This window comes from Gymnodraco acuticeps, unplaced genomic scaffold, assembly GCF_902827175.1.
Source record: "Gymnodraco acuticeps unplaced genomic scaffold, fGymAcu1.1, whole genome shotgun sequence".
Taxonomy (NCBI): domain Eukaryota; kingdom Metazoa; phylum Chordata; class Actinopteri; order Perciformes; family Bathydraconidae; genus Gymnodraco; species Gymnodraco acuticeps.
In genome coordinates this window covers 503,329-518,309 of record NW_022990981.1, presented here as the reverse complement: position 1 = coordinate 518,309, position 14,981 = coordinate 503,329, and the positions used below count along the sequence as shown (strand labels likewise).

The 14,981-nt window shown below is 39.9% G+C and overlaps 1 protein-coding gene across 10 annotated transcripts in view; it reads left to right on the top strand.

The window, feature by feature from the left end:
• Positions 1-11,404, top strand: part of mcf2l2 (MCF.2 cell line derived transforming sequence-like 2) — a 179,429-nt gene extending 168,025 nt beyond the window's left edge. For 4 of the 10 annotated variants that reach the window (XM_034235573.1, XM_034235575.1, XM_034235571.1 and 1 more), the window contains 6 exons: positions 1,290-1,388; positions 2,921-2,992; positions 4,648-4,757; positions 6,323-6,438; positions 7,518-7,588; positions 8,885-11,404. In XM_034235573.1, coding sequence (XP_034091464.1) covers positions 1,290-1,388; positions 2,921-2,992; positions 4,648-4,757; positions 6,323-6,438; positions 7,518-7,588; positions 8,885-8,973 — 557 coding nt within the window. In that variant the 3' untranslated portion in view covers positions 8,974-11,404. The other 6 variants (XM_034235578.1, XM_034235577.1, XR_004570901.1 and 3 more) reach the window with 5 other exon arrangements.
• Positions 11,405-14,981: the final 3,577 nt, after the last annotated feature.

Here is a 14,981-nt window from a genome sequence, read left to right as displayed (position 1 = left end):
GTACAGCTTTCCATGTGACAGCAGTGCAGTTACTCTTCAAGTCAAACATGCCCCGATTGAGATCACAGAACCCATGAATGAAGAAAGTGAAAATGATGCATTGTAGAGATGTGTTTCAAACTATAAATGTTATTTAAATAGAAATAGATTTCCTGTTGTAGACTTTGTTATACTTTAAAATTAGGAGAATAGGCTTGTATTGGAATCAGGCTTGCTGTATATATACTGACCTTTTATGGGAGTGCTTGACTCAATAAGCCCAACATGTTGGATCAGTGCTCTGTCCTTTGACTCACAGTGACATTGCTGTTTTCTTACAGTGACACAGCATTTCAACTCAGTGGTGAAAAGCAGGTGGAGTTCAACATGCAACTTTAACCCCAGTCATTACAATTCAAGGGGGCAGACATCGATGTCAATTGATGGACAACTTCCTTAAAAATAAGTGAAAGCTAGGTTTGATCTGTCCCTCAGATTCATTCTGCCACCTCAAAACAAAGGACAGCAATGACATTTACAAATGACATTCAAAAAACTTAAAAGGAATATGTCTTAAGAATATAAAAATAAAAATATATCCAATGAAACTTTTCAGAGTGCTTTCTTTGGTTTTATCCAGAGTAGCGCAAACATTGAGTTTGGAATATCCTTTCACTTCCATCATATTCTTAACATTCTAGGATTGGGATGAAACATCAAAAAACAATAACTTCAATACAGAAAAAACAAGTTTTCTTTCACAACCCCCTCTAAAACACTTGCTGACTTTTCTGAAGTTTTCTATTAATTAAAATGGTCTTCTTCGATCTTCGATACGGAGTTTGCAAAGTTTAATCGTGGTAATGTCCGTAGTTTCCGTTACAATATCCAAACAAACTCCATCCACTGAGGAAGAACGTGAGATGAGGTTAAGGGCTCATATCGAAATATAACTTAAGTTTTATTTGTCAAAAACATGATTACATTAGTACATCATTTCATGCATGTCCCGCTTCCTCTTTTCATTAGCATGAAATGTTGTAGAATCTTCTTTCTAAATGATTTTAAAACAATGTTAACAATACTGAAGGTGGTTGTCAGGAAGTGGGATGTTAAACTACTAACTCTTCCCTTCCTTTGTTCCCTGTTATGCTCTCACCTTTCTTTTTCTTTCATTTCAAATCTATAACACCATCTCTTTGACCATGCTCCTCTGCTTCTTCATGTATCCTCCCTTTTCCTCCTTCTATCTTTCCTTCCTTGTCTCCTTCGGCGTCCTTTCCTCCCTCCTAACCCCTCTCCGGCTATAGCTCCTGCTGCTAAGGAGGCAGAGGTCACCCGGCGCTTCTCTCTCGCCTCCTCCCTAACCTCCTCTGCCTCCTCCACTTTCGCCGCACGACGCACAAAAGGTACCTGATTTATCAACCGGTCTCCCTGCCGCCATGTTTTTCTTTTTTCTATATTTGCTTGCGTTTTGATTCATAATTACGTTTTGGTGGCTTAATGACAAGACCCTCTTTGTTTGTATCTCTGTCTATACAGATCAGTGTTGTCAGAATGATGAATTTAAAGGCAAACTAATTGCACCTTGAAATACATTTTAAAATCTCTTGGATATAGGTTTTGAATAATTATGGTTTCTGTTGGACTTCAGGTCAGTCATGACCAAAACACACGCTCACATTGAACCTGTAGTGAGAAAAAGTGTGTGTGCATTTATAAAGAAAAACCCTATTTTCTTATTACCTTCACCCATGTACTGAATTTACGAGATGCATAGAGAAAGTCAAGCCTTTGCTGGGAATGAAAACAAGGTAGGCTGCAAATGAGTAGACATACATTTGTTTTTTCTTTTACAGCAACGGTAAGGAAATAAGAAATTTTGATAAGCTGACATTTGGGAACATATAGGGTGACATTCAAAGTGGCAGTAGAAGTGCAATTTACTATAGGAATAGAGATGAGAAGTTCATTTCAACAGGGCCGAGGCAGGGGAGGAATTAAAAGAACCGGCACAGAGCTATTAAAGTTTTCTCTGACCTATTTTCACTCTGTCTGCTCTCTGCATTTATTGTAATTTGTTCTCCTTCAATGCAGTGACCTCTGATTTTAATTGCCGTCCAACATGTGCACTTATAACAGGGAAAAATATGATTTCAATTCATACATGTTTGTGTCTTTAATTTACAATGCATATCTTATCTCTGTCCTAATTTCAGCCTTGTAAATAACATTCATGACCTAATATATTTAAAGGATACTTTCTTTTAGAGTAAGTATAAGAAAAGCATTACACTGATAACGTAGCATTAATTCATCAAGATAATTGGCCTCGAAACACGAAAATATGGACAGAAAGGAAAGAATAATGAATGTTTTTTACCTCAACAAAATCAAATCGGTTTCAGCTTCAAACGAGAAGGAAAATAGTTCATTGTTCATATTTATGCTTTCATTTTGGTCAATTGGAGTCACAACCTACAGTATAGTATATTTCACCGGAATTCTCAGAAATGATACAGCATACGATTTCTTTATCTGTCTTAATAAGTAATACAACTAATGGGAATAGGGATGCTTACAGTTGTGACAATCTGTGTCTTCCAAAGCTTGTGATGGTCACTTAGTAAGACATAGAGGTAAACAGTCAAACTGCAAAGATCTTATAAAACCACTGATCCAGCTGGAAACTGAACTGTGAACACGCTGTGTACCAGATGGCAGTTATCACATGAGAATTCAGACTCTTTGCTATGAATAAAATCATAGCAAACCTCTTATGAAACTTACACTCTGAACGATAACAAGTGTTTACTCTAACAGATGGAAGCTCATTGTTACACATTTCATACCTAAATGTGTTTTGGGGCAATGCTGTGTGTCTGCCTTCTTTTTTACCATCTAATAAAGCTTCTTGTTGCATGTTATCTTCCCTGGACAGGTCCCCTGTCTGCTAGCATAAAGAGCAAAAGACATGAGATAAAGAGTGATCCCACTCCATTTGGTTATGAAGGTACTTGAACATGCAAAGATATATTTCTGTACAGGCACTGAGCATGCTGGGCCTTTTAGCGTTTTCTTTGGTTTACAAGGTACAATGTATTTGTGAGATTTTTATTTTATTTGATGTGGTGTAGTGTGTGTGCACGTATTTATGTGATTGTTCAATTCCATTTCTTGCCTGCTGTGTTGACCTGCGTTGTGATTCGTGCCGTGTCGTTTCCAAATGCATGAGCATCAAAGAAGATAAGATCAAATGTGTTGGTGTAGTGTTGGTGTGGTGAGGGGTTTGGTGTTTTTTAGGTGTATTGACTTATTGGTAGATTTCTGCATGAGTTGAGTCCCACGACTTTATCGGTAGCCTCCACGTTTTGAGTTTGATGATGTTGAGTGGCAATCATGACGTAAAGGATTGGTATAAAAGCGTTTGGCTTCCCTCCAGATAACTTTGCGTGGTGCTATGGCTGCAGTCAGGAAGCGACAGAGCCTTATTAGCAGCACTGCTACTTGCTGCTTGCGCCACTTCAACTGTCCCTAGATCCACATCCCAACCAGGTAACTGCCGAGAAACAATGTCTCCTTCGGTCAATTGTCTTGTCGGTTTTGATAAGTTGAGAAGAACGTTGTGTTTGGCTTTGGTTAATAATTTGGGTTTGAGCAGTCTTTTTAGATCAGTGTGTCTTTCTGATGTGTTTGTTTAACTTCTTTCTACAGCATGTTAGCCTCGTACTGATCTTAAAGAAATAGATCTCGAAAAATCTCGCGTCGAATGCAACCTCTAGGTCTATCTTAGCCATGTAATCATCAACTGACTCCAAACAGGTTGTGCAATAGTCTGTCAGTAACATCCAGAGTTACCTATATTACTGTTACAAACCTAACCCTAACCCTAGGGTTACGTCCAGGCAGCTAATGCATGTCTGAACGGTTGAAGAGAGGTTGTGGTCACCATGTTTCAGAACAATGTGTTGACTTTTCTCTTCTTTGACAAATTCAAACACTATGACCAAAAGTGATTGGTGATTATTTACTAACAAACTGTTTTCTGGCGTTGTGCAATAAGCTTTGACTGAAAGTGTAGAAGACTTTACCCAATCAGTGAACCAGAGAAGGCAAACAGCCTCCACCCAACAGCTTGGCCACTGTATATAACTCCTAAACTTTGAAATCCAACATCATTCTAAATGTAAACCATTGCTTTCACTAATAAAAGTTGCCTTGAATGTGTTGTCATAATTAGCTTTTCTGGTAAATGCCTCGAACTTTCTGCTTCTGAAGATTTACAAAATATGTGCAGTACTTCGCCAATTCTTGCACAGCTTTATATATTATCTCCTGTTGCCAGCACATTTTAACCCAACAAGGGTATCATGGATCGTTCATTTTGACTTCCTGGAAAATTGGGATTCATCGTATGTTGTTTGGCTATGCCACGGTCATGTCTTTTGAATCAGTATTGCAGTGATTTTGTGTGCAAGAAGCTTGGTTAGAGGTTTAATTATTGCGATAAGATGCATCAAGATTTCATGATGATGCAAGACCACCTAAATGCACATCAACATTGCTATAATGTCAATGGAGCTACGTCCCATTCCAAATGGAATAGTGAATATCCCTCTTGTTTCTGAGTACATTTTGTGGCTAATAATTTGCATTGATTCTCCGCAGGTTGGGCCCAGCGGCGTCAACCCTTCCATGGACACAGACGACTTGAGACGATCCCCTCCAGTGCTGAGGAATCCTCCAACTCTTCAGAAGAAGAAGGCAACAATAAAAATGTAGGTTACTCTCAAAATTGTAAAACCTGTCACACATTGGTCCGAAAGGAAAATGTAGCTCCACCCTACCTATTCCAGTTTTTCGCCTACAAAATGTACATTCTACGATCAACGCCCAATGACAGCTCCCCACTTATCCTGAGTTTCCTCTCTACTCATATTCCACTTTCTCCCATTTTCTACAAAATCCCCTCATGGTCCCCCTGACAGAGGGTCCCACCTTTGCTTAATGTTTTCCCATGGATACGTGACTCGTTATGGGCAGGCACTGATGACTTGACATATAAGAAACGAGGGAGGGGATGGGAGGAATGGACGGTTTATAGCTTCACAGGTCTGCTGGGTATCACATTCATTATAATATGTGGAATGGACAGTAGAAGACACAAACTGGGAATGGCCCACACTTTGGCACACTTCTTCAAATACATTGTACATTTTACATTAAGTATCATGCAAAATAGGGCTTATGTTAATCCTGTCTGTATTATTATTTTCCACATCATATCTTTCAACAGCTATATTATAAACTATTAATTAATTAAGCGTTGAAAAGTATTAATACAACATTAGTCAGGGAGATCCATACAGATCCATACATATACAGGAGTCACAGAGTCTGTTTTGCTTGTTTAAGTTCAAACATATAGAAGACCATTTGAATCATAGTGGTGTGTCTTTTCCAATAAATGATATACAGCAAAGTTAATCAGTTTCACTTTTTAACATTAATTAGCTTCAGCTCAAAGCCTATTTTTTTTTCGTAGAAACTTTATTTTCCTTTTTCTTAACAACACATACAGTTTCAGTGACAAAAAAATTGCAGGTTGTCCATTGTTTGTTAAGGTCGAGATACATGTTGACTATAGAAAAATATGTGTTCTTATTCAGTTGTTTTTTAAATGTAAAAAAAAATAAAGAATCAGTTCAGCAAGAGTAGGCAGTTTCAAACTTTCCATGTACGTTAAAAATGGCTGCCATGTCCTAAGCTTCAACGCTTCTTCCCAATTCACTTTGAATGGGGTGACGTCATACTTTGCCGAACTGGCATTGTGGTTCTGTTGCTTGCGTTGCTTGCGTTGCTTACTTCAAAAGTTGAGAAAAGTTCAACTTTTGAAGCTTCGACGGAAGCGTCAGCCAATCAAATCATATGCCAGTACAAGCTCTAGCCAATCAAACTGCCGTTTGCCGTGTAACGCAGCGTCCACACGGCAGCGTGCGTTGAAGCTTGCCAGCGGCGTGTCTGAAACTCTACCAACAACCAATCACATGAATGATTCTGATTGGCTAGAGCTTGTACTGGCTGACGCTTCCGTTGAAGCTTCAAAAGTTGAACTTTCTCAACTTTTGAAGCGAGGCAACGCGGGCAAAGCGAAGCGACGGAACCACAATGCAGTTCGGCAAAGCGTGACGTCACCCCCATTCAAAGTGAATGGGAAGAAGCGTTGAAGCTTCAACGCACGCCGCCGTGTGGGACGGGCCGTAAGGGTTAAATGAAAACCAAGCATTTTCACCAAATGGAACCAGGTCCAAAATGGAAGTGACTGGGGTTGTTATTTGTGCAGGGAGACAGCAGTCGTTACCGGGTGCAGCTGACCTACCAGTCCCGTGATGCACAAGATACCTCTCTGGGGACGGGGGACCTGGTCCAGTTTCTGGAGGAGGCGGAGAGCGGACACTGGTGAGTTTTAGTCACCTCTTATTGGAAATGTGGGATGTCAGTGAGCTTTTTCATGCCAACTCATTGTTTCCCTGCCTGGTTGCAGTTCTACTCCACTTAGCATTATATATAAAAACCTTTGGCATAGTGGGCCCTATCTTTCATTTCCAACACGTTTGTTACTAAATTCAGGTCCAGGAACACACATTTACCAGTTTAATGCCAGTTCAACAAAAGCAGCATTTCTTATAATCTCACTTTGGATGTATTTATTTTAGTTTCTCCTAAGGAATGTATATGTTTGGCTCATCATTCTTTGAAGAAGATTACTAATGTTGAAGCAAATATTCCATGGCAGGAAAATGACCATGCAGTTATTAACTTGTGTACTTAGTTTTTTGATGTTGAAAATAGGCTTGTCAATACCTGCATGCTTGAATGTGGAATACGTTGGAGGCAGAGTTAATTTGTGAGCAGCAGGCAGTGTTAAGGTGATATTACACCTCCTCTCTCTCGCTCGCTCACGCACGCACACAAAATGGCTTGTGCCACACACACACAGAGCTTGATTGAAATACAGAGACCCAGAAGTAGGCTACTTGTACGTAGCATATTATTTCAAATCAATCCTTTTTCAAATTATGAATTTCACACATAAAAAAAAAGACATACATTTGAAAAAAGACATACATGGCGGCGCCAGGGGGGCGCCATATATCTTGCGTTGGATATAGAGGTAATCCATAAGTAATCAGGTTACATTTATTTTATATTTTGATAATCAGATTAGGTAACTGATTCTTTTTTACAAGTAACTAGTACTTGTAACGGAATACATTTTTAAAGTAACCCTCCCAACCCTGCAGTCACATGCCTCTACTACAAACACCTATTAAATCAGCACTTACACTATGAACATGTACTTGTCTGACTTTTGATCCATCACTTCATTCCTATTTGGGGTATTCAACAAAGAAAGATTGCTTTGGTTCAACATAAAAAGCAGAGTCAAGTCTAATAAATAAATAAACTATGGTTCCTGTACATTTCAGAGCTACTGTATCCACTTTCCCTCTGCTGCATTGTGTCTCATGTTCTAGGTTAGTGAAGAACCTTTTAACAGAGGAGACAGGACTGGTTCCTTCCAATATACTGCAAACAGCATCTGAAGGTCACTCATTAAGTAACAACGCTACATCTGACTAACCACTGGCAGCAATGCTGTAACTCACTCAGTCACACACCACTCCTCCCTCCGCTCCACTACTCCAACTTCAGCTGCTCCTCTCTCGCTCACATGGCAGTTGGGCCAGGGGATTGGGTGGGAAGCTGCTCTGGGAAAGAGGGGGGGGGCTGTTGGACATGCTTCAGGTTGGATGGAGTGGATGGGGATGGAAGAGCTTTGGCTTGTTCAGTTGAATAATCAGAGCATGATATCACTGGTTGGAGCACATTCGCACATCTCTTTCCATTATAGATGATGGGAGTGGACGTACAGTAGGAAGAAAAAAATATATTTTGATGCCAAGATTTATTATCTCACTTTGAAATAAAAAATTGCACACAAATATATATTTTTTAATGAAAACCTACAACCCTGGAACCAAAATCAAAAGATCCTATAGTCAAATAATTATAATAATCATAATAATCATTATTTTGAAAAAATATTAAATTATAAAGGGAACTATTTGTTTCAATGTTGAGGAACGGTAAAAATGTCCCTACATTTAAAGTTGGGAAAAGTATTTCTGAAACCAGTTAAAAGATTCATTTACAGGCCCATTTTATATTAATCTGAACCTTACATAAAATTGAGACATGTATTTTGCAATACCGTATTGATGACTTTGTTGGTGGCACAAAATATATTGTTTTCTTATAGGACAGCCCCTCCTGCTCTTTCTCTGTTCCCTCGCTTTAATGTCCCCTCTACCCTCACTCCCCCTCCTCACATCTCCTACATATCACGCCGGCTAGAAGGCTTCTGGAAGTGTTCGCAGCGGCCTCACTTGTTTTGTTCTTGCGCTCTGTCCACCTCTCTCCAACCATCCATTCCCTCTCCTCACTTTCCCTTCTCTCTCTTCCCTTTATCTATTTTTTAAATTTTTTAAGTCTTTGAGGAAGACAGAACTTGCTATACTTAACATGCTTAGCAGTTATTATTCAGTATTTTGGATAAGTGTAACACTTTTATAAATCCCTTTTCACCTGATTTGGTCACTTATGTCTGCCTTCCCCATAATTCTTGCCTTTTGATATGTTGCAGATTTTGAATGCCTTACTATTATGTCTCTGTGTTATTTTATACTGGCAGGGCAGTCCTGGCTGTGCATCCCCCTCCCGAAGCATTATGTTTGAATGCCATTGTTTGTTCACGTCAAATACTTTTTTTGTGAATTATTATATAAGAAAGATCGTCAATTGTATTTCAAGGTTAAACTAACTTGAAATTTTTTTTTTTCAGATATCTTCAGTGATCTGTGTACAGCAGTACTCTCTGACTCGGATGAAAATGAAGCCAGTACGTGGGGAGATGTGTCTCAAGACAGCTGATGAACCTGGCTGACTATATTGGACTACAAACATTTTTGTTGGATCGCAAACATGGTTTTTCAACCACAGTTTCCTAGTTTTCTACTTGTAGTTATTCATGATGGACTACAAATATGGCCTGCTATCCTTTGTTCAACTGTTTTCATGTCTGACACTTTGAAGCTTCTCTGTGAAGCCTCTGGAAAAAGCTGGAACCTTAACATGCCAGAATGCCACAGCGGGAGAGCTATATAAGACTTTTAATTCTAAGAACTACAAGCTGTCATCTGTGGAGATTGAAAACCTGAATCGTTGTGGTTATTGGACTTTACTGGATGCACTCAGAAATTGTACTGTAGACAATGCAACTCCAGAGTGGTTGGGCTGAATACCTAAAACACTCAGTTCCCATTTCTGACTTTGAAAACCTTAGGGAATGTGATAAAGTCTGTGTGCTGGTTGTGAGCAGACCTTGGCAAGGTGCCTTGTTTTGCTGCTACACTTCGCTGAAGTAAAATTCTTTCAGACCAGGTTCTGCCTCTGCTGTCGCTCAACTCTTCAGGTTCAAACTATGACACCTTGCAGTAGCTGCATGCTCCAGAACAACTTTGAAGTTGTCTCACTTGCCTTTACTCACTCTTGTAGAACCCCACATAATGTCATTGCGTTACATCAGATATGTTATCTCAAAGTGCACTCTTGCACCCTGTAGACTTGCAAAATAAATATCTCCCCTTCATACTTGAAGTTACCCCAGATAACCCTGTCATTATACAAGAAAAATAATTGACATTGGTTTTATTCAATCTGAAATAATTTAGGTCATGTCCTCACATGTGTAATACAGATAAAATATGATGTTTTGGTCGGAAACCTTTTATATGTAAATCATTGTTTATTTTGATCCATGATACCATTTTTGGCATAGGCTAGAAGGTTTCATGGTTGGAGATGTTAACATTTTGTACAATTTTTCCATGTATTCTACTTATTATGTTTGCTGTAATGCATTTACATGTTCTTCTTTAGCAAAAATAACAACATTTTAAACAGTAAGTGATATAGGAATATCACACTATCTGTCACTCACTTAGGACATTTGATTGATTACATAATTTATCTCAACAACATTGGCATCGGCTCATAGCTAGCAATGTTCATACACATCGATTATCAGCGACCAGATTGATTGTATTTTCACTATAGATACTATGAAGAATCTGAATACCGGTTGTGTAGCTGAATTCAATAGAGCGGTGCAGCGATGACATATTTTGGGGTTTCTTCGACAATATTAGCAACAGGATTTGTCCATTCGATTTTAGAAGGGTTCAGAAAATAAGCTCTATGGCAAACATATTTAAGATTATTTTTGAACCCTTAATACAATCCGCAGAAGTAAAAGCTAATCTTAGGTTATAAACTAACTACATCATGGTCGAACGGCTTATTATCAAGACCACTAAGCTAACGGCAGACTTGTGTTTAGCATGACATTTTTTAGCCAAGTGTTAGCAACCTCTGTTTTTATGAAACAGAGAAGCTATAGATATTCACAACTTGGGAATTTACTGACCAACTTTATATTGAAGAACAACACTTTTAAAGTTTCTGTCTCACAGGCCGCCTTTCAGGAATCTAACCCAAAACCCAGGAAGTGCTAAAATGCTAACTAATTTCTGTGTTTTAGTACTTACTACTGCACTACTCTATTGCCCAGCTTTGCATCAGCATTATCAGATTCATCAGAGTCTTGTGAAGTCCAAGTTGAAACCAGTGTTTTTGTTACTGAAATATTAGCATTTGTTAGCTCTTTGTAAGCTAAGCTGCAAAGTCATGTCAGGGAACAGGCAATTTGCTGCAAGTGATTTTTCAGGGAGATGCTTTTTATCAGGCTGCACCCAGGCTGTTTCCTACCCACTGAAGTTTCTTTCATGGAGAGGGAATGGAGAACATTACAGTAAATGTAAATAACTGTCATTGCCAGTCTAACATTGCATCATTTTCGGCTGAAGATCAATTGTTCTGTATGTCCGCTGTAATGTTGTACACCATTTTCCCTAAGAGGCTTTCCGCATTGTTTTGCATATCTACTGACAGATTGAATTCTACTGACTATTTACTGAGAAATCCCAGACAGCATCACTGTACTCCGGATAGACGGCATGTCCCAGATAGCTTTCTACACATACTCATTTACTTATGTAAATGAAAGGAGAAATTGAGATTATTTTATAATCTGCATATTGACCTGAGGACTGAATACATGTATGTAACTGGAATCAGTCTTTAAAAGCAACGCCCCAACGTTGATAAGCAATTAAAAATGATGCATAGATGGATAGGTATACTGGTGGATATATGGAAGTATAAAGTAAGTAGGTAGGTGGGGTGGATGGATGGATGGATGGATGGATGGATGGATGGATGGATGGATGGATGGAAGTATAAAGTGGATGGATGGATGGATGGATGGATGGATGGATGATGGATGGATGGATGGAAGTATAAATGATGGATGGATGGATGGATGGATGGAAGTATAAAGTAGGTGGATGGATGGATGGAAGTATAAAGTAGGTGGATGGATGGATGGAAGTATAAAGTAGGTGGATGGATGGATGGATGGATGACATAGAACTAATAGTAGGTAGGTGGATGGAAGGAAGGATGAATTCAGGGATTAATGTATGGATGATCCATATATTTTTCGACACCATAACTTGCTTACCATAACAGATGGGAAACCTCTATTAAAAGTCCTATACATTTAATACAAATGTGATTAAGACATTCACTTCTCTTAAACATGCTGTACATTTTGTTTATCCTCTGCTAAATGAAACATATTGTATCTTTGTAAAGAAATATTTCTATTGTACTGCATCCTGCTGTAATTTAACATGTAACCATATTATGGAATGTATCAAGTCTGTATATTGCACAATCTGTCATTTAATGTACATATTGATTTATTGTGATAATATGCATTTTTATTATGAACTTTGTTGCCCTGTATTTCAATTTGAAACTTGGTCCATTATTCCAAACTTAAAAATACAAAATATCACTGACATTTTATGTGTGGTGTTGTTTTATAGGTACTATAGCCAATTATGTAATAACTGAGGCTTTAACCGTTCCATGTACATTTTGTTTTTGAGAGTTTTTGCACAATCCAAACCAGCAGAAATTGGCCTGATTTGTCCTTTTAGCCAGGAGAAGACCACCTCATCAGAAGAAGAACGTGCGGAAGCTCCAGAAAACAAACCTTCATTTTTCTTTTCTGATTGCTTTGTGTAATTTTGTCAACATTTGTAATCAGTTTTCACTGGAGGAACAGTGCCCCTCCCCCTGCCTAGTGCCATAACGTAATCCACACATTTCCCACCAAATTTGACCTGGTGTTGTGAATTCAGAAATAATTTCAGAAGCAGTTGCCAGTTTTTTGTTATTGATGTTTTTGTTCATTCATGGGCTTATAATTCTGAGTAGTGGTTACCTATAAAAAACCAAAGGTTAGGGTTTAGGTTTATATATTATATACAAAAGGTTTATATATTTTGGACAGTTAGTAACAGTTGCTCATGAATTACAGTCATGCAAAATAATTACCAAAACTGTCCGTTGTAAATATCTATCACAGTTTACAGATAGATTTCTGCCCGTCACCAATTCCCTTCTGATCATTTACTTATTCATTAATTACTTCTGCCTGTTTCCAATGTTACCATCTCACTTCTCATTACAGGCATAGTCATTGACCAGCCAAGACAAATCCCTTCTCTCATCTTAAAAACTACATCCCAACTCAATCTGGTAGGAGCTTTCTATCATCTCAGAGGTCACGAGGGTGCCAAGATCGGTAACTGCTAGGAAAGGCAATGCTCCACATTGAATTTGTGGGTGTATGTAAATGCACCTTTGCTCTATGGGTGTGAGTGTTTCTGGCTCACACTGGAGTTAAAAATGATGGAAAGAGAATGCGGGTTGTGAAAACAAACAAAGTTTATTGAAAAAATATCCGGGGTGGCTACTGCAAGACAGACCATAACCAGGTTACATCATGCTTTTATTTAGTGACTCATAACCTGATCCTGATCAGCTGTCTGGCCTCCGGCTGAGCCACTTCCCATCACTCCACCAGAATAAATTCCCTGAGGGAAGATTACGGCAAAATGAAGCCGCTGACGTCCACTTCTTCTTCTTCTGCTTTGGGTTTACTGGCAGGGTGCAAACAACTTCCCATGTTTGTTTTGTGTAGTGCCATAAATTATTCTCTCTCCGTTGGTGGGCAGGGCTAATGCTAATAATGCTAATGCCAGCAAATACAATGGCGGCTTCAAAAAACGTTCCAAGTTTTACGGGCGTGGTTTGCAATTCGTCCAGCCAATCAGAAATTGGAACTTTTTTCTCCCCAGGAAAGTACCCACCTCTCTAGCAGCAGGCACTAAAAAAAAGGGGGTAAAAGTTTCATGAACTAAGTTCTCTTTTGGTGTGAACGCAAAATTCCAGGAACTATCGGAACTAAACGGGAAAAGTACTCCGGTGTGAAAGCGCCTATTAAGGTTGATAGACTTGATCTGCATGACCCATTCAGGACCACTTGCATACTTGCAGTAGCACACTTACCGTAACAGAATGACAGCACCCCCTTTGGGAGAACTGCAGTCTGTAGAGCAGCAGTACCGACCATTTTGTGGTCTATCAAGTAAAAGTAAGAGGCTCTCCAGTCATCCCAAGGGTGATCCAGGCCGCCCGCTTCAAAATGTCAACTCACCCCTAACTGAATGCCTGGCTGGGACTGCAGAGCATGCCCACATTGTTCCTGGGTTCATTGATTCCAAGCAGACACTATTACATTACATTACATTTGCATTTAGCTGACGCTTTTATCCAAAGCGACTTACAATAAGTACATTCGACCAGGAAGACACAACCTTGAAGAAAACAGAATCATATAAGTACATCAGGTTTCATAGAGCCAAACATTTCCAAGTGCTACTCAACTGGCTTTAGATAAGCCAGTCCTTTATTAGTATATAAGTGCTTGTTAATAATTCTATCGCTCGAGGTGGAGTCCGAAAGAGATGAGTTTTCAGTCTGCGCCGGAAGGTGTGTAAGCTTTCTGCTGTCCCTGATGTCAATGGGGAGCTCATTCCACCATTTTGGAGCCAGGATAGCAAACCCACGTGTTTTTTGCTGATGGGAACTTGGGTCCCCCTCGCAGCGAGGGTGCAGCGAGTCGTTTGGCTGATGCAGAGCGGAGTGCACGCGCTGGGGGATACAGTTTAACCATGTCCTGGATGTACGAAGGGCCAGATCCATTCGCAGCACTGGTAAGCAAGTACCAGTGTCTTGAAGTGGATTCTAGCCGTTACCGGAAGCCAGTGAAGGGAGCGGAGGAGCGGAGTGGTGTGTGAAAATTTAGGAAGGTTGAAGACCAACGAGCCGCTGCATTCTGGGTGAGCTGCAGAGGGTCGGATGGCACATGCAGGTAGACCAGCCAGGAGGGAGTTGCAGTAGTCTAGGCGTGAGATGACGAGAGCCTGGACCAGAACCTGCGTCGCTTTCTGTGTCAGATGGGGGACGTATCTTCCTGATGTTGTAAAGCGTGTATCTGCAGCAACGGGTTGTAGCAAGCGATGTTTGCAGTGAAGGACAGGTTGTTATCTTAGGGTCACACCCAGATTCCTTGCAGGTCTGAGTCGGGGAAACAACAGAGGTGCCGATGTTGATAGTCAGGTCAAGAGTGGGACAATCTTTTCCCGGAAGGAAAAGCAGCTCAGTCTTGTCAAGGTTGAGCTTGAGGTGATGAGCAGACATCCACTGAGAGATGTCAGCTAGACAAGCAAAGATGCGTGCGAACGACCTGGGTCTCTGAGCGGGGGAAAGGACAGGAATTAATTGGGTGTCGTCAGCGTAGCAGGGTATGAAAAACCATGCGGCGCTAATGACTGATCCGAGCGAGTTTGTGTACTTGTTGTATTCCCATCCTAGCATTCCCATCTAGGGATCCAGTTCCCTCA